This window comes from Protopterus annectens, chromosome 2.part2 (assembly GCF_019279795.1).
Source record: "Protopterus annectens isolate FY-2018-M chromosome 2.part2, PAN1.0, whole genome shotgun sequence".
Taxonomy (NCBI): Eukaryota; Metazoa; Chordata; order Ceratodontiformes; family Protopteridae; genus Protopterus; species Protopterus annectens.
In genome coordinates, this window is record NC_056730.1 from 591,514,510 (window position 1) to 591,541,615 (window position 27,106).

General features: G+C 43.4%; 1 protein-coding gene across 1 annotated transcript in view; it reads right to left on the minus strand.

Annotated features, from left to right (window-relative positions):
* Positions 1-15,520: 15,520 nt before the first annotated feature.
* PRADC1 (protease associated domain containing 1) overlaps positions 15,521-27,106 on the minus strand; it is a 400,772-nt gene continuing 389,186 nt past the window's right edge. Inside the window, exon 5 of the mRNA XM_044064042.1 lies at positions 15,521-17,079. Within this exon, the coding sequence (XP_043919977.1) occupies positions 16,959-17,079 (121 nt within the window). The 3' untranslated portion in view covers positions 15,521-16,958. The remainder of the gene's footprint in view (positions 17,080-27,106) is intronic.

Below are 27,106 nucleotides of genomic sequence, written 5' to 3' on the forward strand. Positions count from 1 at the left end.
GTGACCTGAGTGCTTGTGTTATGTGGCGGATCCTAGCGCCCGACAGGCAGCTCACCGTGACCTTGTTCAGCCTGGTGAGCGTGACGTCAGTGTGCCTGACAATAGAGTCACCTATTACAAGTGTATCAGGTGTGTTGTTTAGCCTTAAGGGCTGTGACTGTTTGGCACACTGGCTTTGTGAGCTATGTGTTGCACGTGTTTTGTTTTGGGGTAGCGGTTGCTTGGGTGTCTGCTTTGGAGGTCTCTGCTGCTTAGGCAGATTTTTATTTAGAGCCTCCGAGTATGTTTTTGTGTGTTTATGTGTTTGGTTTGCTGTCGTGGTAGGTCTGTGTGAGACTGGAATTGTAGTGAGTGTGGTTTCCTTCTCCTCCTGACTGGTTACGCCAGTACTGAGTTGAGAGAGCTTAGCCTCCAGTTTGGCTATATAGATGCATCTCTCACATGTGTTGGAATTTGTTGGGAGGAGGAGAGGGCTGTCTGTGTACATGAGGCAGTTGTAACATTGCCTCAAGATTCCCAGATTTACCAGCTGGACCGGAGAGAAGATTGACAACTGACCTTTGGACATGCTAGAATAGTATTGGGAATTTATAATTGAAAAAAAAAGGGCCAATGGGGAATAAGGTACTCAAGGGGAGTTTGTGAGGGTGTAGTGCTTTTAATTTTTTAGTGCTGACTTATATAATTGCTTTAGTGAGCAAGTGCCAGGTAACTTAAATGCAATGTAGGAGTAGTAGGATGGCATCCCTTGACAGGGACTTTGACTTAGAAAGTAAGAAACTGAAAGATATGTTTTTGGAAAGAAATTACCCCCTTGCTTTAAAAGAAGTATTGAGCAAAGTAAAAATGGGGGGGGGATTTAGTCCCATCTTAGGGGTATTGGAACACACTGTAACCAACACAGAGAATACTCCAACCCCAGACACAAATTGGAGTAGTAATTTCATTTTGAATTTCAGTACTGACACTTATTTGGTTAAATACATTATTTCTAGAAATTGGGGGAAATTTTGGGGCTATTCTGACTTGGACTTGTTATTCAAGGACCCCCTGAAATTTACTTAATGGAAGGGGAAAAATATTAAGGAAATGTTGGAATACAGAAAACCAAAGCAGGGTAGGCAGAAAGTGTGGGGCTTGCTCCCAATGCTCACATGTTATATAGGGGAGAGTTTGTATTTAATGAAGAGGAACACAAAGTTAGAAACTAACACGTTCTCCAACTGTGACACCATGGGGGTCATACATGTATCTACATTTGTAAACCCTATGGATCCTTCTACATAGGGAAGACCACAAGGAAGTTTAAGAGGCAAATATATGAACATCTCTATGACATTAGTAAGCAAGACACTAATAATGCACTATTTAGACATACACTTTGTAAGGATGCAGTTTTTGTTTTTTTTGTCATAGAAAAAATAGAACAGGACCCTTGAGGTGGTCCCTGGTAGACAACAACAGAGTACAGGGAATTATTTTGGCAGTTGAGCTTGGAGGCCAACAGCGAACCAGGCTTGAATGACTATATTTCTTTAGCCCCTGTCCTCAAACTTAGATCTGCTAAACTATAATGCTTTCATTTAGCATTATTTCTTGACCAGTATATGGCAGTGTTTTACTAGTTTACCACAGTTGTTTTGGTTTCAACACAATTTAAAACTTTGGTGTAACGCATCTTTTTTTACTTATTTCTATTATATTACATTTAATGGCCTGCATTTTATGTATTTACATATTAATTATGTGATTTATGTTTTTTAAAATCTGCTTTTTAAAAAAATCTGTTACTGAAACAAGTAACTATTTGTTTTAGGAGTTTTTATAGTTGCATTTTTTACAGTTGCACTTTGAATGCACTACATTCATTTATACTAAATGTTTTAATTGGTTAATTGTTTTGTCAATGGGAAGGGAGGGTTATTTAAGGAGATTACTAGCTTGGTTAACTATTCATTCTGATGAAGTCTAAGGATAAAAATGCAAGTTGTTGTTTTGTGGCGTTAAATAAATCTTTTTGGTTCACTGACCTGAAGAGGCATTTTGTTTGCTGGTTCTGCAAGTGCTTTGGTTTGTGGTGATTTTGGTACTGTTTCCAAGCACTTTTTCCTTCTCAGTTGTGTTCTTCGTTCTTTATAAATGCCAGATGATTTAATAGTATGTCCTGGCTTTCTGCCTGAATTAGACAATCAGCCAGGTATGGGTATATTTGAATATGTCTTTGCCTGCAAAATGTAATGACTGGAGCTAGGCACTTTGTGAATATCCTGGGAGCAGTAGATAAGCCAAAGGGCAGTGCCAAGAACTGATAGTGCATGTAGCCTGCTCTGAAGCGTACGTATTTTCTGCAAGATTCCCTTATTGGGATGTGCAGGTAAGCATCCTTTAAATCTAATGTTGCCAACCAGGCATTTTTCCCTAGCATGGGAAGCAGCTGATGAAGAGTTAGCATTTTGAATTTTGGGATTACCAAAAATGTGTTTAGGATAGACAGGTCTAGTATAGGACGCCAGGAATTGTCTTTTCTCGGTATCAGGAAAAGTCTTGAGTAAAAACCTTCCCCCATTCCTCTTCTGGTACAGGTTGAATAGCCCTGATTCTTAGAAGAGAAAGAACCTGCTTTTGAGCCCCTGCCCACTGATTTGGGAGTAGGTCTGGCCAACCGTTTGGGGTTGGTAAGGAGTGGAAGTGGAATCTGTATCCTTGGGAAACTATATTTAAAACCCATTTGTCTTGGGTAATGAGTTCCCAGTTTTTTTTTTTTTGCATGCAGGGTGATCTTTCCCCCTAAAGGAACAGTCAATTGAGCAGGGCTTGGAAGGTTTAAAGCTATGTCATTGTGACAGTTTACCACAGGTTGGTGTCTTACTACTTCCAGCTTTGGAAGTGGGAGCCCCCCACTGCTTAGGCCTGTGAGTACATTGAGACTGAAGCCTGGGTGGTCTGCTGGTCCTGGGTTTGGACTGAGAAGGCCTGGAAGAGACAGGAAAGGACCAATTCTTAGAAGGCTAGTGCCTACTAAATCTGGGAGGCTGTACTTGCAGGAAATATTTAACAGTTTGCATAGATTTAGCTTTTTCCTCCATCTTTTTAAGTACTACTTCTGCTTTGTTGCCAAACAGGCGGTCTTGGTTTAAGGAAGCATCCAGTAATTTAGCTTTAACATGATCTGGCAAAGTTTGCTCCGTAAGCCAAGCATGCCTTCTGAGGACGGTGCAGCGGTAGCGTTGTCGCCTCATAGCAAGAGGTTCTCTGGTTCGATTCTCAGCTGGGGTGCCTTCTGTGTGGAGTCTGCATGTCCTCCCTGCGTTCGTGTGGGTTTCCTCCGGGTGCTCCGGTTTCCTCCCACGTTACAAAGACATGCATCTGAAGCCTTTCTCCCCGGGCCTCCGCTGAAAATTGGCTTCGTTCCAAGTCGGACTTTCCCGGTTAACAAATGTTAAATAAAAAAAAAAAAAAAAAAAGTACAGACCCAGTGACAGCAGCCCTACAAGTTGCCTCTAATGAAACAAGACCACATTGCAAAGTATGTTTACCAACTTGTTCAGCAGAATGCATTAAATCCTGTAATTCTTTACTTTCAGCACAGTCAGGAATCAACATCATTTTCTGTTTAAGTAATCCAATAATATACTGCTGATACTTTAACATATGAAACTGGCAATTTAAGGCCCTAAAGGCCAAAGTAGCAGAAGTATATACCTTCTTACCCCATCTGTCCGGGACCCTGGAATCTCTATCAGAGGGGGGTAGTAGCCTTAATGCCTTTGGGTCCCTTTGAAATGATCTCTGGATATGCTGTGGGATTCTTAAAGAGGAACTTGTGAGAGTCAGGTGCTCTGTAATACCTGTCAGGTTTCCTGGGGGCCAGATGTAAAGTGTCTGGGGCTAGGCTAGATTCCAAGAAGGCATAATCTACAATGTCCAATACAGGAGGGATAGCTAAATGCCTGTGCTGAGGTAGGAGTAAAACTTCCCTAAGCCTCTTTTTGGAGTCAGAGTAATCCTGGCTTTCCCAGCAGAAATGCTAAGTTTCACCAAAAGAGAAATCTTCTGGAGGGAAGCAGAGGGAATGGAGTCCTATGCATCAGAATCCTCATAGGTAGATAAGGGCAAATCCTGGTCATCAGAAGAAACAAATTTCAGAATCCTGATCAGAAGAATCAGAAGGAAAATCAGTTCTAGGTCTCTTAGAGGGAGAAGGGTGGCTTCCCCTGATTAGAGTAATAAGGTCTTCAGCCATTCTTATCATTTGTTTTTTAGGCATAGGGGCCTGACCATGTGGTCTGGGAATCGGTTTTCTAGGCGTGGATCGAGTTTTAGGCCTTGAAAAAGAAGATGGCATCAGTTTAATATGCAAGTCAGTAGGCCTGAATACACCCTCAGGAGTCGGTGCCTGCACAGCGGCTCCGGACCCATCCAAGGTAGAGACATCTGCAGGTTCCATAGTTGAAGAAGCATCTCATGGCATACCGGACTCTGAATGGGTCTCAGTAGAGGCCTGCAAATCTGAAGTAGCGGGTATCAGGGGCTGCAAAAGTGCCTCACTGAGTACCGGCGAACTGGTGACTAGCTTAACGGAAGTGTCATCGGCAGCTTTGAACCTATGCGGTCTGTCTCTTTATCTTTGCATTTTTTTGGAATGTTGGTAGTCGGGTGGCTTATCAAAGCCATTTCTGGATAACTGAACCAAGTATCAAAACAGCTAGATGCGAAAATGAAATGATGATGAAGAGTTTGAGGATTAAATAAGGCACAAAACCGACATCGAGGGACGTCATGGTCTGGGCCTAAGCAAGGAATACAGTACAAATGAAAATCTTTGAGGTATTTGCTTTCCACAAGTAATACAATTGTTAACTTTTACTGACATCGGTTTAGAGCAAGAAAAAGGAACCCCAACGGGGTACTTAGCTTTGTTGAAGACTTCAGATCTGAAACTCGAAAACGAAAATTTCAGGAGTCGGCCAACTGGCACTTGCGAACTGCTTCTGCTTCGGGCACCGCACTGCAAGAAAGACTGATGTAATGGTATCGGCTGCATGCTTTATACCCCTGACTACCTGACGTCATGGAAGATGAGACCGCAACCGTTGCAGGACCCAAAACTTTGACAATCAGGCTGACTGAGGGCTGCCTGCAAGCAGATAACCCAAATGTAATGACTGCAACAGTGAAACACAGAGAAAGTACAGTTTGGTACCTACCATAAATGTAGATGTCCGATAGGTATGCATCTGCAGTCCTTACATATGGGTTGTCCTGCCTCAGGCAGCCCTTCAGTCGGCCGGATTCCAAAGTCTGGTTCCGGCGTCGGCTGATGTCGCCCTTTTCCCCGACGTCAGAGCGCCTGGGGTATAAAAGCGTCAGCCGACGCCATCGTCCTCAGTTTTTCTTGCCTCAGATGCCAGGTGCCCTCTAAAGAAGGCTGAATTTTGGAGAAATTAATAAATTCCAATCATGCACAGCAATAAAAAACAAATACACCATAAAAGATAACTCCAGTTAGCTAAAAAGAGGGATAGGTACCCAAAGAATACCACAGAGGGAGGGAGGGAAAACCTGACTGCAGATGCATACCTATCGTACATCTACATTTATGGTAGGTACAAAACTGTACTATTTCCTTCAAGGATGCATCTGCAGTCCTTACATATGGGTAGAATACCATAGCCAAGCTGGGGGTGGTAGGACCTAAGAAAAGGATGGTGTAGCTAACATGCCCTGCAGGACTGCAGTAGCAAAGCCTGCTCTGGATCTGGAATATAAAGGCAAGTTGTAATGCTTGGAAAATGTATGCACAGAGCTCCATGTAGCAGCTTCTAAAATGTCCTTTGTAGCCACCCCTCTTAAGAAGGCTGTGGAGGTGGCTGTTGCTCTGGTGGAATGAGGTCTGATGTTAGCTGGCACAGCTTTTTCATGAAAAGAGTAACAGAATCGAATGCAATTTCCTATCCATTTTGAAATTGTTTGTTTGGAAATTGCTCTTCCTTGTACACCAGCAGCATATGCTACAAACAGTTGGTCAGTTTTTCTGTAAGTCTTAGTTCTGTCCAAGTAGTAGCGCAACTGTCTGTGAATGTCCAGGGTATGCAGAAGTTTCTCTCCTTTATTTTGTGGATTTGGAAAGAAAGTAGGCAGGTGGATAGCTTGGTTCAGTGAGACCCTGGATACCACCTTTGGCATGAATGAAGGATTGGTTCTCAAAGAGACTCTGTCCTTATGGAAAATGAGAAATAGTTATACTGCCATGAGGGCCTGTAACTCAGATACTCTTCTCGCTGAGGTTATGGCCAGAAGGAAGGCAGTCTTCCAAGACAGGAATTGTAGTTCTGAAGATGCTGCTGGTTCAAAGGGAGGTATAGTTAATTTTTCCAACATGAAATTAAGGTCCCATGTAGGCACTGGTGGTTTCCTTGGAGGGTTGATGTTTTTTATCCCTCTTAGAAACTGCCTTAGCAGAGGATGAGAAAATACAGGTGGATCAGTGTTGTACTCTGCTGAAATAGCTGAAGCATGAATTTTTATGGATGAATAAGAAAGGCCATTATGGAGCATTTCAGCCAAGTATTCAAGGATATGTGGAATGCTCATCACTGTCGGATCCTGACCCTTTGCGGTGCTCCAGGTTCGAAATCTTTTCCATTTTGCTGAATATGCCTTTCTTGTGGAAGGCCGCCGAGCTTCCATGATGATATCCTTTACCCTCTTGGATAGTTTATCCTGGCGAGGAGTCAAGGTATTTTCCAGGCTGTCAGCTGCAAGGTTTTTAGGCTGGAGTGCAGAGTTTTGTAATTGTGCTGTGTCAGAAGAAGTGGCCATTGTGGCAGAGGCCACGGTTTCATGCGTGACATGCTCTGTAACAGTGGAGACCAGTGTTGTCTTGGCCAGTCCGGAGCTATCAGAATCACTTTGGTTGCTCTGTCCTGATCTTCAGGAAGACCTTGGTCATTAACGGAAGAGGTGGGAATGCATATACTGTTAGAGCATTCCAGCTGAAGGATAGGGCGTCCACTTTCCATGCTTGAGGATGGTATGTCCTTGTGCAGAATTTCTTCAGTTGATGATTGTGGGGGGAGGCAAAAAGATCTATGTCCGGCCTTCCCCATGATTGTGCTATCTGAAGAAAAATGTCTGGATGCAACATCCATTCGTGTGGATCCATGGTGTTTCTGCTTAGGCTGTCCGCCAGTACATTGTCCTTTCCTGGTACGAACTGGGAATGCAGCTCTACATTGAGTTTTAGGGAAAGTTCCCAAAGATTCATTGCCAGCCTGCAAAGAGGGTAGAAATGGGTACCTCCTTGCTTGTTTATGTACCACATAACTGTGGTATTGTCTGTCTTTATTAGCAGGTGACCTTGATGCAGGAAATGTTCGAAGGCCTCGATTGAATGCATCACTGCCAGCATTTCCTTTTGGTTTATGTGCAGGCGCAATTCCTTTTGTGTCCATTGCCCTTGAATACATCTGCCCTTCATGTGCGCTCCCCATCCATGGTCTGAGGCGTCCGTTGTAATGGTTTGGCTGATATGAGGCTTGCTGAAAGGCAGACCCATGTTTGACTGACTTGCTTGTGCCCACCACAGAAATTCCTTTTGAAGGCATGGAATGAGGGGGATCAAAGCTTCTAGACTGTGACTGTGTTGAGACCATAGACTCCTTAGGTACCATTGTAGTTTCCTCATATGCAGCCTTTCTTGTGGAATCAGAAGAATGCAAGATGCCATGAAATCCAGGGCCTGCAGGATTTTCCTTGCAGTCAGCTGGGTTTGTGTTGTCAGATTTCTGAAATAATCTGGTAATTGTTCTTGTTTTTCTTCTGTGAGAAAAGCCATTTGGGTGTTTGTATCCAGCTTTGCACCCAGAAAAATTATTCGTTGGGATGGAACAAGTCTTGATTTCTGAATGTTGACTGTGTATCCCAAGGCCTGTAGTAGGCGGATGGCATAGTTCAAGTGTTTTACCAATGTTTGCTGGCTGTCCGCTTGTATAAGGCAGTCGTCCAGGTATGGGTATATTTGAATCCCTGAAGTCTGCAATGTGCAATTACTGATGCCAGGCATTTCGTGAATACTCTGGGCACAGTAGATAAGCCAAAGGGCAATGCTGAGAATTGATACTGCTCTGAACCTGCAAGAAATCTGAGGTGTCTTCTGCAACTTTGTCTGATAGGGACATGCAGGTATGCCTCCTTGAGGTCTAGAGTTACCAGCCAGGACCCCTTGCCCAGCATGGGAAGGAGTTGCTGTAAGGTCAGCATTTTGAATTTTGGCACGATGAGATAAGTATTCAGTGTGGACAAGTCCAGAATAGGCCTCCATTGCTTTTCTTTTCTTGGAACAAGGAATAGTCTGGAATAAAATCCTTGGCCTTGTTCTGTGTAAGGAACCTTTTCTATTGCCTTCATTTGTAGTAGTTTGGAAATTTGCTTGAAAGCCTCTGCCCTTTGATTTGGTGGCAGGTTTGGCATGCCTTGTCTTTTGGTAATGTATGAAAATGGAATCTGTATCCTTTGTCTATTATTTGCAGTATCCATTTGTCCTTTGTAATACTGTGCCAATTTTCTGAGAATAAAGATAGCTTTCCGCCCAAAGGTGCTTCCAATTGAGCCCTGGTTGGCGGAGTCAAAGTCAAGTCATTGAGTTTGTCCTTGTGCAGTAGTTGTAGGTCCTGCACTACCTCTCTGGTTAGGAGGCTGCCATCGACGTCCTCTGTAGGAGCCTCGAGCTTGCCCTCTACCTCTGGCACGCCTGTTTTTGCCTCTTTGAAATCTGTCTGTGTCTGGAAAGGACCAATTCTTAGAAGGCCAATTTCTGCTGAATCTTGGTGGTTGGACCTGGAGAAAATCTTTGACTGTTTGAACTGATTTAGCCTTTTCCTCAAATTTCTTTAAGACCTCTTGAGCCGTGGAACCAAATAACTTTTGTTTTTCCAGTGGTGCATCCAGAAGCTTTGCTTTAACATGATCTGGCAGTGTTTCTTCCTTCAGCCAAGCATGTCTACGTATGACTGCACCTGTCATTGCTGACCTACATGAAGCTTCCAATGCATCATAACCACACTGTAAGAAATGGTTGCTAACCTGCTGAGAGTTATGCACCAGATCCTGAAGCGCCTTGCGGTCTAGGGGTTCAGGCGAGGATATTTTTTTATGCAATTCATCTAACACATACTCTTGATACTGTATCATATGGAATTGACAATTTAATGCTCTCATAGAAAGAGTGGAAGAAGTATACACTTTTTTACCCCATCTCTCTAAAGCCCTGGATTCCCTTTCAGAAGGAAGTGGATTCTTGGCAGTGGTGGTTGTAACCCCTTTAGGGCCCTGGGAAATAGTTTCTGGATCAGCAGAGTGGCCCTTGTAAAGGTATAGATGTGAGTCTGGGACCCTGTAGTACCTGTCAGGTTTGACAGGAGCCGGAGGAAGGGAGTCAGGGGAGATACTAAACTCAGAGTACACATCTTCTATAACATTTAAAACAGGAGGAATAGCCAAAGGTCTATGCTGAGGTAAATGTAAAAAAGTCCTTAACCTCTTCCTGGAATCAGAGAATTCCTGGCCTTGCCATTTGAAATGCTCTCTCATGGAGTGAAGGGACTCCTCAAAGGAAAACTCTTCAGGGGGGGAGGCCGAGGGAATAGATTCCTCTGCATCAGAATCCTCGTAGGCCGGAAGGGCCTCCTCCTGGTAGTCTGAAAGGGCAGAGTCATCTGAGGCCTCATCAGAAGACTGGGGATCTGTCTGTTCAACCCTGGGCCTTTTGCCTGGAGGAGGTTGAGAGCCCCTGTCTGGATGTGGCTGAGAGCCCCTGATTAAGGAAATAAGGTCTTCAGCCAAACTTAAAATTTGTGAACCGGTAGTGGATCCCTGAGGAATAGCCTTGGGAGGGAGAGATTTTGGCTGTTTAGCAGCTTTAGCCCGTGTAAAGGCCTTAATGGACATGGATACAGGAGGCCTGGCTGCCCCATGTGCTGGAGTAGTTTTATCAACAGAAATGGTGTCGGATATTTCCTGAGCACCAATTTCAGATGGAAATTCTATGACCGACCCAGTGATGGCCTCCAGTACCGAAGTTACCAGTTGTGCGGTGTCGTCGGTCGAAAGCGGTAGAGATTCGGCTTCAGTAGAGACCGAGACACTCGCGGTAGGCCTAGGCGTGGAGTCGGCCGAAACCGCGGACCGCGTGTGTCGGTCCTTATCCTTTCGTTTTTTGGGTAAATGAGCTGTCGGAAGCTCCGACGGCATGATATAACAGAAATTTTCCCCAAAAAATTCCTCTGCAAACTCTGCCCGACGCCTAAGAGTGCGTTTATTGAAGGAAGCACAGGCTGAACAGGCCGAGACGTCATGGTCTGGGCTTAGGCAGGGTAAGCAGTAAGAGTGGAAATCCTTATGAGGTATTTGTTTCCCACAAGATAAACAATTATTAACTTTAACCGTTTGATCTGACATCGGCCGAGGCAAGAAAGAGTCCCCAACGGGGTACTTAGCTTTTTTGAAGACTTCGGTAGCTGAAATCACAGGAGCTGGCCGACCGGCACTTGCGAACTGCTTCTGCTTCGGGCACCTCGCGGCAAGAAAGACTGAGGAAGATGACGTCGGCTGACGCTTTTATACCCCAGGCGCTCTGACGTCGGGGAAAAGGGCGACATCAGCTGACGCCGGACCCAGACTTTGGAATCCGGCCGACCGAAGGGCTGCCTGAGGCAGGACAACCCATATGTAAGGACTGCAGATGCATCCTTGAAGGACATCATCTACAAGTTCACTGCAAATCTGGGCCTTACCTTTGATGTTATGGATGTAACTAAAAAATGCCTTCTGGTTATTCTTAGTGAAGCTAATTTGAATTCATATTTAGCTTTGGAGGACTTCACTAGGAGTCTTATTTGCTTGTTTAAGTTGAGGAGGGAGTGTTTCCAGTTTTGAGACCATTCTTTTCTACTCTTAGACAGCAATTTCTTTCTCCTATTGTATAGACTATTAATGGCAGTTGTCCACCAGGCAGGTTTGTTTTTCCTTGAAGATCTTGCTTTGGTTCTATCAGATATGGCAGAGTCAATAACATTGTACAGGTTCGCGTATTAAGCATTAGTGTATAACTCAGCATAGATGTCTGTTCCATTGGCAGGGAAGGGGCTATGACGCTTTTTATGCTGTCACATAACAGGTTTTAATTGACCTTGGGGAAGTTTTTTAGTCTAGTTGTTGCTAAAGGGGGGGGGGGGGTTGTGTTATAGTTATTTGTAGCGAGACTGATTTGTGGTCAGATCTCACCAGCGATGGCCACACACTGGGGGTGGTACAGTGGTCCCCATGTTAGCGAGCACCAGATCCAGGAGGTGTGAGACCCTTGTGGGTTTGTCAACTGCAGGGCATTGGAGTTAAATTTCAGGAACCTTTGGGCAAGTGAGTAAGAACACGTTTCATTTATCCAGTCAATGGATGGGTAATTAAAGTCACCCACAACCATGGTGTTTGGATGTATCTTGATCAACTCAAATAGATCCTGGTAGGCTGCATGAATGTCCTGATTCATGGAGGAGGTCCTACACCTGGCAATGACCTGAAGAGAGGTCTTACCTACAGTCAATTGCACCTGAAGTAATTCAAGGGAATTGTGCTGTTTAACCAATCTAGAGGTGTATTTATCTTTAATGAATATTGATACATCACCACCTTCAGTTTGTAGTCTGAATGTATGGAAGGAAATGTAACCTGGTATAGCTGGAGTGCTCTTCACAGCCTTAAACCAGATCTCTGTGACTGCATAAATGTTAGCATCTTCCAAGGTAAGGAAAGCTTCCAGTGAGTGCAGTTTCTGGTTTAGACTTCTAGTGTTTAGCAGCATAACATTGAGGTTGTTTTAGAGGGTATTTTTACATCAGGAATTTTGTTCTTGTGACATTATTGCCTAAAAAAGGCACTATGGGGTGGCAAGAGCTTTAACCAGTAACTGAAATTCCAGGGGTGATAGATGAAGACCATCTCTGGCAAAGCATCAAGATCTGTCGACCATGACATCCCAGGCTGACAGATACTGGATCTCCTTTGAATGACACCAGAATCTAAGCCAATTGTTGACATCAATCATTTTCTGTTTGTATTGCGGTACCATCCTACGTGAAAATAAAATGCTGCTTAAGGCTAAGGACATACTTGCCTGAGACACACAGAGAGATCATTCAAGGCTTTCTTCATATAGTCCAGTGATGTATGTCTCAAGTTGTTCACAACAACATGGACTATGACAGAGTCATAACAGTGCCTGTTGTTGAGAGACTTGAGTGCGTATGTGAGGTGGCAGATTCTGGCACCTGAGAGAAACTGACCATGACTTTTTCCTTATCCAATCTGGTGGGAGGGTCATCTGTGTGTGTCACAATTGAGTTGCCTATGACTACGATGTTTGTTTTTGTGTTATGCCTTAGGGGCTTGACTGGTGAGACACTGGTGTGTGATATATTATGTGCACTATATTCTGCAGAAGATGTATTATGTGAATCGTGTTTGGGAGGTCTCTGATGTTTAGGTAAGCTTCTAGTAAGGACATCTGCATATGTACATTTGTGTTGTTGGTTTGGTAGGTGTAGGAGGTGAGGTGTGGATTCTGACAACCTGCTTAGTATCAAATGAATTCACTGGTGAGCGAGAACCTGGATTCTAGGTTCTTGATGTAGATGAATCTCTCACATAATGAATTTGTGTGAACTAAAAGAAGTGGGTTGTCAGTATACATGAGGCAATTGCTACATTGCCTCAGGATGCCCATGTTGACCAGACTGGCTGGAGAAACTGTTGAAAAATGTCCGTTCATAATGCTAAGTAAGTTGCTGTGGTCAGAAAACAGGGAGAGGACAGGAAGGATCAGGTAAAGTAGAGGACAGGAGAAGTGTACAAAAAATTGCGAGAACTCACCGTTGGAACACCAGCAGAGTACTAATGAAAAATTTGCAGGCAGAAGTGTTTGCATCTATAACCACCAACAGTGCCCATCACTGCTCGGCAGTGCGCGATGCACAAGAAAGCCAAAACTCACGCAAATGCTGTGCTTATGTAGCAAATGACAGCAAACTCATTTAAACAAATTAACCAATAAAAAAGCTCAAAACTGAGCTCTGGTCCAGCCTTCAATCAGATGAGTTCTAACTGCACACTCCTGCCACTAGGGTGAAGGTGAACCCTCTCCAACAAAAGTTGGCCTGGATTAGTGCTCAAGTTATACAAACAGAACTAGATTCAGCAGGTCTGAATCTAGTCTAAGCTACAGTATAGGAGACAAGACTTGTTATGGCCAGAAAGGGTCAATGAGAATTACCTTGCTCTTCAACTGTTGTGCTTTGTGGAGAAATTGGGTATTAAAAGAAGGGGAGGATAAGCATACAAGAGACCAGAGAGGCAAGCGTGAAATAGAACATCTTGCAATGACTCCCCCTGAGGGGGAATTAGGGCAAAGAACCTGCTGCACTTGTTGAAGGGAGAAGCAAAAAGGTCACAACAAGGCTGACCCCACTGAAATAAAATTATTTCCATCACTGCATGATTGACAGACCAGTTAGCAGCAGTAGGATGGTCCTGCTCAGCTTGTTAGCTAAAACGTTGGATTTTCCTGGTATGTGCGCTGCTACAAGAAAGCAGTTGGAAGAGATCGCCCACTGTCAGACTCTCACTGCTCCTCGGCAAAGTCGTAAGATGTGGTTCCTCCTGTTTGTTGATGTACCAAACCACTGACATATTGTCTGTCTGGAGAGCAATTGTTCTTAGAAGGAGAGAGTTCTGAAAGGCCTGCAATGCTAATAGGACCACTCTCATCTCTAAAACACTGATATACAATTTGGTCTCTTCTGCAGACCATGTGCCTTGAACAGTCCATCCCAAGAAATGCCCCCATCCTGAGATGTGTCCATGGTCAACATGTCTTTTGGGGGAGTAAAGATAAAGGACATCCCTGACGAACCTTGCTGGACTGGATCCACCAAATCAGGAGCCTTTGCAGGCTCAAAAATTTTTTATAGGCTGTTTCAAAGTATGCAGAAGCATTGACCATTGTACTGCTAGTGTCCACTGAAGAACTCTCATGTGAAGGTGAACTGTAGGTAATAGGGTGATTGCTGCAGCCACTGAACCTACGGCTTGAAGAGCCAAACTTGCTGGAGGAAAAGGATGCTCTAGAATCTGTCTGACATGCAATCTTAGGGTATCAACTCTGCTTTTGGGTAAAAGTGCAAACTGACTGACAGTGTTCAGGTGAGCCCCTGTAAACTCCAAGACTTGAACTGGCTGAAGATGGAACTTGGAAAGATTGACTGTGATCCCTAGGAATGGACACAGCTGTATTCCCTGGTTGTCTCTAAAAGATGTTTGGTTGGTGTGGAAAGGAGACTGTCATCTAAAAAGGAAACACTGAATTTGTGCAATCTGAGATGACTTACCACCACTGCCATCCATTTAGTGAACACCCTGGGGGCTGTGGTGAGACCAAAGGGCAGGGCTGAGAACTGGTAATGACTGGCACCCAGCCAAAAGTGTAGATATCTTTGAGAGCATCTATTTATTTTGATGTGATCGTATGCATTTTGAAAATCTAGAGCACATCCAGTTGTCCTGCTGTAGAACAGGTAGAATGGACTGAACCATAACCATCCAGAACTTGGAGTTCTTCACAAATTGATTCAGATATCACATATATCACTACCTTCCTTTCAGCAGATATTAGTTATACTTTTAATGCTTTTGAAAAATCATTTTTAGCCTCTGTGAGTAATTTCTGTATGCTAACTGTGCTCCAAGTTGGTTTGTTCAGTGTTTAGAAAGATATTTATTTTTGGAAATCTGACTCTGCTTTAGGTATTATCAGTTATATGAAATAATAAAATATACTTAATAGAGATCTGGAAATCCCTGTACCATGTTTATCCACTGCCCAAGCCAACACTTGTTGCACTGAGGGATAAAACTCTTACTATGGCCCAAGTGACCAGAGTTCTAATGGCACAGACATGGAAGATGGGAATGCCTACCCTGGGGGAGGGAGTATACTGGGCAGACATCTTTTCATAGATCAGAGGCATGGGCTCACGGTATAAATGCTCTAGGTCTTGGGGCATGACATTTCCATTTAGCCACTCCTCATTGTCCACTTATCTGAAAGCAGGAGCATTAGCGTGCTGGGAGGAGAGTTAAGGCAAGTAAAAAAAACTTATCTAGAGCCACATTATGAAGGTTTCTGCTGGCACTGTTCATCTTTCCTTGCCTGGAGGCCTCTGTGAACAGGTGCTCTCCTGAAAGTGAAACATTCCTGATGCAGGTCTCACAAGGCAGCTACAAAGGATAGGACTTGCTGGGTTTAAGACTGGTGCAGCCATCAGGACTTGAAGTCAGCAGAAGAGACTGCCAAAAGAAAAAAAGTTTATCCACTGACTACATTAAAAATTCACAGCTTTCTCATTTTTATCCTTATCTATTTATATAAAACTCTCTCTACTCAAATTCCACGAAAAAAAAGACCCACCACCAAACAACAAAACAATGTTTATTTGTCAAATACAATAACCCATTCAAGTAAGATAAATAACATATTTTCTACATTCATCTTTATATGATTGTCTTTCCTTCTAGCAAAACTTAAGTCTAACACCTGGAACCAGATTCATCAGCTGGCATTTATTATACTGAACTGTAATGTCAGTATGAACCACAGCACTGTCAGTTTACAGCTTTCCATTTTGTAAAGTTTGATCAGCAGTAAACAGTTGTTAACCTCAGCTGGCGCCACTCTTTGCAGTATTTGGTTATGCATTTTATAGCAAGAGTCAACACTGAGCAAAACAGCAACACATGAAAATTGAATCTCATCAAGAATAAGCACTCACAGTACTGAAATGGAGGCAGACATAAAAATGCCTTCTGGCTCTCATTACTTATCATACCCAGCTGAGGCATTCTGTAGAAATGTGATTCCAGGAGCCTGATGCACAGTTTAGGTCTCTCCAAAATCGTTTTGAAAATGAAGAAACAGTTTAAATGTTCTGTAATAAAGAAGAATGGTACAGAAGCCTCCAGGTAAAAAGTTTCATAGCCTTCAATTATGTGGATTATACCACAGCCATTAATAATAAAGCCTGATCACAGTCTACTCCATGAGTGCATTCTACCACATGCCTCTAGAATGAGGCTGGAATGTTATTGGCCTGGTTTCGGAATGTTATGAATAGATCAACATGCTGTTAAGACTGGGAGTTTCTAGGCAGGTGAACTTATGACTGTTTTGTAGGCGACTGTGTTGCGGTAAAATGCATTAATCACCAACAGTACAAACTTGATAAACTCCTCTTTTCCAGTTAGTAAGCACCATACACTTCAAAAAAGCAGCAGAAGTAATACAGCACTTCTGCAGTTAATTTTATTTCCCCTTCCACATTTAAATATTAGTGCGGCCTTATATGGCACAGGTCACCAATCATTCCTCTAATTAAAATATTTCACATACTTCATTATTTCATCAAATGTTCTTTAGGTACAAAATCTTAATCTCTTAACACTGAACATGCAGCTATTTAACACCCTAAAAATGTTTGGCCCCTTTTAAGAACACCCATATTAGGAGACTCAGTAAATCAGCAAGGGAAACAATAAATCTTCAATTAATTAGGATCATTACATCCACATTATTAAACTGCACATCTCTAGGTTCAGTCCATAACAAGTGGCATCAAGTAGGGATAAATACAAATATAAATATTTGAGGTCTTTTGAGATCAAATCACAGATGAAATAATGGAACAAAGTAATTTTCATTTTGCTACTTTTAATTTAAACTTTCAACCTTTCATAAAAATATAAATTAGAAAAAAATGGCATAGTGAGTTTCACTAGAAATTCTGCAAGCCTCCTCTACACCAACAATTTTCAGAAAAGTGCAGTGCATTCAGTCTGAACAGCTGGGCATTCATCTACCAAAATGTCCATGGAGGCTGCATGAGTTCGTAAGAAGGAATGCTTGTCACATTCACAGGTATAGCAATTACTGCCCAAGGTAATCCATGCTTTTCCAGGGACCGTCTGATCATAAAACTACAGGAGAAAAAGAATACTGATGTTAAGTACATGAGAGAAGAAACAGGAGTACATATATCAGATTTAAAAATATTAGCTCATTTCAGAAGGAAACACTGTGTGTCTGATTATGCTACCAAAGAACATAAAAGATAAAAATTCACCATTCAGTACAGTTGTGTGATTATGCTCAACATAACAGCAGCATTTGAATACTAGGATAATTGCTGCAGGAATTCATTACATGAATGGAAAATAGCTGGAGGTGGATGTCAATCTCTCACACTAATCTTTTTCAGCAGTCATATGTCTGCTGCAATATGTGGATGCAGTATCATACAGTGACAGTTGGAGGTAGTCCAGCAATACAGTGCACCACATAATCAGTGCCTTCCTTTTCAGTGTCCAAGTGACAAATATAGAAATAATACTAAAATTTACATCAACATATATTTTTCTTCTTTAACTACTTTAACCTACTGTTTGCACTGTCAACACTGATTTAACTAGATCGAGTCTATTTCATAATCTTTTTTTGTAGTTGCAATGACTATGTCTTATACATAAACTTGCACCTGTAATTTCTGATGTTTTATCTTGTTATTGTGCTTTTTGATAATCTACATGTAAAATTCTGTTAAACTTAATGCCTACTTCTTTTTCTGTATCGTGGGAAGCTCTGAAAATGCCCATCGTTCCAATGGGGCTAACCCATCAACAAAATGTAAATAAATAAATAAAATGCTCAAGTAAATGATAAAAAGTATACAAAGAGGAAAAGGTATACACATTATTAAAGCACTTAAAAACGCCCATATACCTCCAACTACAGAGTTAGTGTGGGTCAAAATATTAAAACCTAAGGGTTAAAATTTTCTGTGATATAATGAAACACACTAGTATCCCATAGAGGCTGTTTTAACTATGCACAAATACCGCTAGCAGCAACATGTGTGCAGGATCAGGGTGAACAGTACAAGTCTACTGTTTTGGTAAGTGTACTTATACAAGTGTACTAAGTTCAACATAAAGATCACAGCTGCAGGAATGTTATATTAACAGGCTAAAACCAAACACTACACCTTGGAACATAACAATGGCTGGATGGTCTGTATGTAGCATACCTTGCAGGACAGACAAAGCAAATCCTGCTCCCCATTTTCAAAGGCTCATAGGAGGTTACTAGGCTAGTGGCCCTACAGCCTTTCCAAGCCTAGCCATGTTAATCCCTAGTATCCCCATTTGTTCTTTTTGGGTAGTTCACAGAATGACTTTATGAACAAAGTGGGTCTATAATCAACACCAGCTACCCCGTCCATGAGGGATGATTGGGTGACACCCCACGGGTGACTCTGTGGTCTCTCATCCAATTATGTATGTTACTTTTGAATAGGGTCAATGCGGAGTTCTGTTTTGCATGAATCAGATGTCTATTCCAGAGAAACAGCAGTCTCTGGGAGATGTATCTGTCTCTCCAGCATGTTCTGTTAATCCCTAGAGCGAATGACTCTTGTGCCATTTGACTTACGAATGTGCAGCATTTACTTTAGGGCAGGGTTGGAGATTGCCCTATAGGCCAGACATAAGTCACCTCTCAGCAGCTTATAAGATTCAGAGTAAATTGGCAGGGCTTTCAGCCTGTCCATGTAGGTCATGGTTTGGAGTCCTATATTTTCTTAGTAAGAAACCTCTAAGGTCTCTCCAGCTGCTGCAGGTGTCAAGTAAGGCACACGCAAAAGTGTGCATTACACTCCATTAGTGGTGTGATGAGGGTTGAGTACAGTGGAGTTATAACATCCCTTGACCTGGATGCCATACCCCTGCTTATGAGTTGAGCTGTTGTAGAAGGCTTTCCTTATCATTCTGGAAACTTGGTGGTCAAAGTTCAGATTGCTATCAAAGTCTCGCACCACTGAGTTGGAACTCGGAAGGTGTTGTCAACATTGTAATTTGTAGGGAATTCCATTTTGCCAAAGGAAATAATGATGCATTTTATTTGCATTTAGTTTTAGACTATGGCTTTGGTACCAGTCGTTTGTTTGTGTTAGCCCTTCTTGTAATATGTTGACATCATTGGGGGACTCAGTGATTGCTTCCAGTTTGCAATCATCAACAAACTTGATGAACCAAAGGCCATCTACATTGGCCTGGACTTCTGAGAAATAGATGCCAAACAGTAAGGGGCCCAGCACAGACCCCTGTGGTACTTCACTGGTGACGGGTCTACTGGCGGAGGCGGAGTCACCAATTTTGACAGAGTGTGTTCTGTCAATGAGCCAATTAGATACCCATCTAGTAACGTAAGGGTTATCCCTATCTGGGAAAGTTTCTCAGTGATGCCAGAGTGGAGAATTGTGTCAAAAAACTTGGCAAGGTCGAGATAGGCAGTGTGCAATGTCTCACCTTCGTCCATGCTTTGCTGACATTCTCAAAGAAGTCTGCCACATTTAATAAGCATGATCTATCCTTAACAAAGCCAAACTGTGTTGGCTCCAGGCTCCAGCATTTGGAGGTCGCCTATGTCCTTATTGATAAGGTCCATGATAATTCCTTCCATGGGCTTGCAGATGAGGCTGGTTAGACTTATGGGTCTATAGTTCCTAGGGTCAGTTGATGGCCCCCCTTTGTGCAGGGGGGTTACTGTTACTGTTCTCCATTGTGTAAGAATATAGCCAGTTCTCAAACTATGATTAAGGAGAACACAAAGTGGGTCTGCTAGGTCTTGTTTTAGATTGTTTAGTAAAACAACCTGGGATATTATCTGGTCCCATTGAGGCCATATTTTTGGCCTTGGTAAGTGCAGAGATGACCTGTTCTCTAGAGATACTAGGCAGAGGGCTGATGTCAGGTATGCTTTGGGATATGGTAGGTGGGGATAAGGGGGTGAAGTCTGTGCTGAATCTGTCAGCTAGCAGGTTGGCGATATCTTCCAGTGTAGTATGAGTGATCCCATCTACAACCAGTTCAGCACACAGCTGGGCATTCCCTTTTAGACTTTGGACATAGTTAAAGAATTCCTTATGACTATTCGGACATAGTTAAAGAATTCCTTATGACTATCCTTGGCTAGGGATGTGATATTAGTTTCATAATTTGCTTTAGAAGGCTTTACATGATTTCTGATTTTCTTGTTTAGGCTTAGGAGGGAACTCTTCCTCTGCAGAGTGATATCCCTCTTGCTTTCAGACAATAGTTTCTTCCTCTTGTTATACAATCTGTTTATACTTGAAGTCCACCACAGTGGCTTGTTTTTACAGGTAGACCTAGGTCTGATCTGGTCAGGTACAGCAGATTTTGTGCAGTTAAGTCTTTACATTAATCTTGAAGTATTTAAAGAAACTGTTAATAAATCTATAAGTAGCAGCTTTGCAAGTAGTTTATGTGGATAAATGTGTAGGGCAAGCTGCCTCTTTAGCTGCTGAACTGAAAATGAGCCATATCCTTTCCAATCATATCACTGTAGTTTTCATTGCAAATTATGCTTAGACAGTGTTCGGAAAATGCACTATTCTGTTTTCCTTTCAAAATGAAATAAAACATTTCAACAGACTATGTGAGTGGTTTAGTTCTTTCAGTGTATTATTTGAGTTGTCTACACACATTCACAGAATGCAAAATGATCTCCTGCTTTTTCTCCTGTTTAGAAAAGAAGCTAGGCAGCCAGCTAGATTGGCTCAAATAAATTACAGGAGTCATGTTAAGTATAAATGAGATTTCCTCTGTGAGACACCATCCTTGTAGAAACCTGCATATTATTCTTTATACAGTAAGCTCTCTCATTCAGAATTCCTTCTAGCACTGAGATGACTGCTACTAAGAAGAGTTTTTACTAAGAAAGATACTTTAAGTCTGCTATAAGAACAGAGGTATAACTAACTTGTCAACTAAAAAGTTTAGGTCCCAACAAAGGCTGCAGAATGTCATACTTGAAGCATAAAATGAAGGATCATCTTCAAGAACTGTTTTACAACAACCTGAGAAGCAAAAAGAGGAAATACAGGCAGATATACCAGACACATACACTTTAATAGAAAAGTTAACCATGCCAGCAATATACAAGACAGTGCATTACCGCAAAAGTCCTTTATCTTTATACCAGTATGAAAATGTGGTCTCTATAAGTAGGTACTCCCTGACATTAGGCCTTTCAAAGTCTATTAGAACAGACAGGGTTATTTGGAGAAAAAAATATCTGTTTGGAATCAAACTTAGATCCTCCAAGCTGTCAGTTTGAAAGACCTGAGGTATGGATGTAGAATGCTACTTTCTTCTTGCCTTAACAACTTCTGATGAAGAGAAAGGGTTACTGGTAGATCTACAAACATCTGTGTTAGAATACAGAACCACGACTCCTTGGCAAACAGACAGTTGTGAAAAAGAAGTTATGTACTCACCATAACATTCGATGTTTGTAGTCCATCTCACCCTTCATTCTTACACTTGGGTTTGGAGCCAAACCTCGGCTCCGACTCGGCAGTTCTCTAGCTCAAAATCTTCTGGTTGGCTCGTGGTAAGGAGGAATCCCACAATGCACCGCTAACGTATCCCAGATCTTGTTTGCTGGAAATAGTAAATATACAGCGACAAAGAACAAACCATGTAGAAAGGTCTCAACTTAGAAATAAGGCAATAGTCACAATACCCCCAGGTTCTCAAGGAGGGGGCAGGAGCGAGGGTTTGTAAGAATGAATGGCAAGATGGACTACAAACATCAAACGTTATGGTGAGTACATAACTTCTTTATGTTCTGTAGTCCTATCTCGCCTTCATTCTTAAACTTGGGACAGTGTCCCTAGCACCTTTATCTTGGGTGGCTCACTGGAAAATGCTCCTGAGTACTGTGGAACCAAAGGAAGACCTGTTCCTGGAAGCCACGTCCAATTTGTAGTGAGTTATGAATGTATGAGGTGAAGCCCATGTTGCTGCTGCACAAATGTTATCCATTGGAATCTTTGCTTGAAAGGCGACCAAAGTAGAAACAGATCTGGTAGAGTGAGCTTTCACCTTGAAGGGAAGATCTTTGCCACTGGATGTATAAATAAATGAAATCCAGTGGGACAAGGGGATTTTGGAGACTGGTAGGCCTTTCCTTGCATCTGAAAAGGAAATAAACAATTGGTCTGACCTTCTGAAATTCTTAGTTCTATCGAGATAAAATCACAATTGTCTATGAATGTCAAGCTGGTGAAATTTGTACTCTGCCTTGTCAGAAAAGTTAGGGAAGAACACAGGTAATTCAATGGATTGATTAATATTGGCCTGAGAAAGCGACCTTAGGGACAAATGAAGCTGGTCATTAAGGAAACCCTATCTCTGTGAAACACCAAATAAGGGGGTTTAATAGAGAGGGCTTGCAGTTCTGAGACCCTCCTTGCAGATGTAATGGTCACTAAAAATATGATTTTCCATGATAGGAACTTGAGGTCACAGGTTGCTGAAGGTTCAAAAGGACTCAAAGTAAGTTTTTGAAGTACAAAATTCAAATCCCACGGTGCCACAGGATCTATGACTGGAGGTCGTAATAATGTGGCTTCTTTAAGGAAAGCTGCACACAATTTATGTGCCATAAGGTTAGGATCATTAGCCAAATGAAAGGTAGAAATAGCTGCCAATTGAACTTTAATAGTGGCAGCTGCTGAGCCTTGATGGAACAACTGAGTAAGGAACTTCAGAATGGCAGAGATGGGAGATGTATGGGGATCGAGGATTCTCTCACGGGCCCAAAAAGAAAACCTTTTCCACTTACTGGTGTAAGTCTTTCTAGTTGAAGGTTTGTGAGAAGAAGTCAGAATATGTACAACATCAGGGGAAAAGTCATGAAGCCTGACTAAAGAAGGAATTGGAGCAGCCAAGCTGTCAAACTGAGGGTGTGGAGAGAGGGAGGGAACACTCCTGACATGTGTCAGTAAATCTGGCACTGGGTCCAGAGTCCAAGGTTCGTCCATTAGATGAGGTCTGAGGAAGGGGAACCAAATCTGACGAGGCCAGTAAGGAGCAATGAGGATCATTTTGCTTCCCAAGGATCTTGCTTTCTGAATTACCTTCGATATCAGGGGAAATGGTGGGAATGCATAGAGAAGTCCCGAGGGCCAATCGTGAACGAGTGCATCTCTGGGTACCTCCCCCTTCGGGGGGATTAGGCTGACGTAACTGCTGCATCTGGCATTCAGAGGGGTGGCAAAAAAGATTGCAGCAAGGCTGACCCCATCTGCGAAAAATCTGTTCCGCAATGTGTGGATTCAGAGACCACTCGTGAGGCTTCAGAATAGCCCTGCTGAGCCTGTCGGCTATCACGTCGGTTTTCCCCGGAATGTGCATTGTGATCAGAAAACGTTGGGAAGACACTGCCCATTCCCACACTCGAAGGCAAAGGGGATAAGATCTGGTCCCTCCCATGTTTGTTTATGTACCATACCACCGACATATTGTCCAAGTGGATCGCAATTATCCCTAGAGGAAGAAAGCTGTGAAGTGCCTGCAAAGCCAGAAGCACTGCTCTCATCTCCAAGACGTTGATATGCAAATGAGCCTCATGTTCCTGCCACGTGCCTTGGACTGTTCTCCCTCGATAATGCTCTCCCCCCCTATCTGAGAGGCATCCGTGGTCACGGTGATGACAGGGGGAGACTGAACAAATGGTCTGCCTGTGGTCAGATGACTTGACTGGGTCCACCAGCGAAAATCCTGTTTGCACGATTCTGTTATCAGAATGGGGTGAGAAAGACGTAGATGCTGCAGTGACCACTGGGCAAAAAGTAACCACTGCAGAACCCTCATTTGCAGTCTGGCTAATGAAATTAATGTTATTGTAGAGGCCATCGGCCCTAACAATTTGAGCACCATCTTTGCTTTTGCCTTCCGCTGAGGAAGCAGACACAAAATTTGTTGCCTGAGATTCTGAATTCTTTCTATGGGGAGGTAAGCCCTCATTCTGACGGTATTTATTTCGGCGCCAATAAAATTCACATGCTGAGAGGGCGATAATGCAGATTTTTGCCAATTTATTGTAATCCCTAGCTGCAGGCAAGTGGAAATGGTGACGACCCTGGCCTGTAATAGTAGATGCCTTGTGGTGGCAGTAAGGAGCCAGTCATCCAGGCACAAAAACACTTGGAATCCTAGGCATCTCAAGTGAGCCGTTACCACTGCCATACATTTGGTGAACACCCTGGGGGCTGTGGTGAGACCAAAGGGCAGGGCGCAAAACTGATAAAGACTGGCCCTCAGTCGGAAGCGTAAGTGACTCTTTGATGCTCTGTCCATTTTGATGTGGTAGTACCCATCTTGGAGATCTATGGAGCACATCCAAACGTCTTTCCCTGTTCTTTTCGGCACCAAAAAGTATCTGGAGTAAGTCCCTAATCCTACTTGGTCTGAGGGGATGGATTGGATGACTCTCTTTATGGGCAACTTTTGGATTTCTAGAGTTGCTGAATCCCTGTGATTGGGTGGAACATCTGGGATTCGTCTGATCCGAGGAGGGGGAAAAGAGAAGGGAATAAGGTATCCTCTGGTAATTATCCTTAGTACCCACTTGTCTTGAGTGATATCGCTCCAGACTTCTGGGTATAAGGATATACTTCCCCCGACTGGCTCCAGAAACGTGCAGTCGGGCCTCCTTTCAGGAGCGCTGGTAGGGACGACCCCAAAAGGAATCACAGTCTCCCTGGTTCTGTGGGCCTCCCCTGCCTCTAGGGCGACATCTACCATTATTTCCTCCTCCTCTGGAGAAGGAATCACCCTGTGTATCCTGGAAAAACCTCTGCGTCTTCTTGAACCACATTTTACCACCCTTCTGCCCTTTGGGATAGGGTTTAGAAGGAACAGAAAAATGGACTACCACGGCAAACAGGGTTTTCCCTTCCTGTTCGCACCTGGTGAGTGTGTCCTTTACCTTGGGTCCAAACAACGAGGACCCATCAAAGGGGGTGTTGGTAAATGTAGACTTAAAGGCCTCTGCAAAGTTACACAAGTGCATCCAGGAGTGTCTTTCTAAGAGAAATTCCTGAACCCACTGCCCTACTCGCTCCATCTGCTGCATAAGAAATTATCCACATGGAGGAGTTTACGACAGATTTTAAAGTAGACATCTGTGTGTTAAACTTATCAAACACTGCTTCAGATATGTTATCTTGTAGAGTATCTTCCAGTTCTTTCAGGAAATCTCTCCGGAGCCTAGTGAAGTGAGACAGGTAGTTCAGTGATCTGAGTGTAAATGCCGCTGAAGAAAAGATACGCTTCACGTACCTATCCATCGTTCGAATCTCCTTGTTCGGTGGATGGACAGTGGAGGAAGTTTCAGCAAGTTCCTTTTTGGTGGCTGCTGCCACCACCATGGCATCTACTGGCACACCTTTAGTAAAAAGAAAACTTTGTCCTGAGGTGCTTACAAGAATTTATTGGGTCTTCTAGGAACTGGTTCCACAGTATCGGGAAATTTCCACACCCAGTAGCTCGTCAAAAGGTGGAGTCACTCAAGAGGCAGAGGGTTGAGATCTGAAAGCCTTCAGGTACACTGACTCCTCATCAGAAGGGGAAGTGGTGGGCCAGCTGCCTCTCTGTTTCAGGATCTCAAGGATATCTGCGAAGGAGATACCATCAGAGGACGACTTGGGGGACCCTCAAGGTTAGTGTCTGATGTAATGGACTCATCGGGGGAGTCAACATGTTTCCTCTTACAAGTTTTCTTCTGGGGACCACTCATGGAGGTTTCCTGAAGCTGCGAGTCTCTGCTGTGTAGGATGAGACAGGGCGCTGAGACTGACGTCGGCGCTTTAAGGTGAAGAGTGTCGGTACCCCTGGTTGGAAACTGAAGAGTTGGACAGAACACTCATCACCTCAAAAGCCGACCCTCCCGGCTCCGAGAATGCCCCCCCCCACACGCTCCGAAGGTGCAGAGGCAGTCCTCGATACCGAGGAGATAGGCTCCGAGGCAGGTGTGGGATCCGAACTAACCTGAGCCGAAGCACCGAGAGGTAGGCTCGGAACCAAAGACGTTCGGGTCCAAGCGTCCCCCTCGGGCCTGACCCTAGACCCCATGGATGGCACCGAAGGGGTCGGAGCAGATATTGGAAACCGAGAGACCAAATGAGGTAGCTGGAACCGACCTTTCCATAGCAGGTGGCACCGACATCTCTGTCTCCGATGCGCAGGAGCGGCTCGGAGGAGTAACATTGACAGGGTGTATGGGCACATTAGGCTCCAGAGCCGACTGGGACGGAGCTGAAAGTAAATTTGCCAGCGCCAAGGTCTGGAGGAGTCTGCGCACCACTCTCTCAACATCCTCATCAGAAAGGCTCCCAGAGGACCTGGAGGATAAAGTGGGGGACCTAGACCGCTGAAAGATAAGCAATCTGAGTGTCGGAGAGACTGGGTGAAGTTCAACTGACCGGCTCCGAGAGACAGACTCAGTTATCGGTTCTGAAAATTCTAGAACCAAACCTGATTGTTCCACATCAGAACCCTATGTCGGCACCGAAACCAGTGGAGCCGAAGAGGATGTAGTCAATTTGGTAATTTTGTCTGTTGGCTCTGAAGACACCGAGTGAGTGGGAGACCACCTTTTAGTGGATTTGGCTTTGTCCTTTTTGGAAGATGATGACTTAGAACTGGAGGACGAAGAAGCCAACTCATCCTCAAAAGAACGCTTTAACCGGTCTTTCAAAATGAGTTTGATCTTTCTCTCTTTAACAACACGGGGACTAAAGGCATGACAAAATGATCAAGACTCTTGAAGGTGAATAGCATCTAAGCAGTAGACACAAATATTATGCCCATCTGTCAAAGACATTTTCTGAGAACATTTAGTACATTTTTTTAAAGCCAGAAGGCTTGTGGTCCTTAGCATCCTTAGACATAACTGTACACTAATAAACACCAATGCCAGACATCCAATAAAGACCAAACAAGGACTACTTCTAAATAAACGTTAAGTCCTGTGGAAAAAATAAAGACAGACAGACAGAGGACTAGGTCCTCTAACTTAAATGGGCCTAGCCCTGGAAGAAGACACGAGCAACAGAACCAAGGACTAGGTCCTCTAACT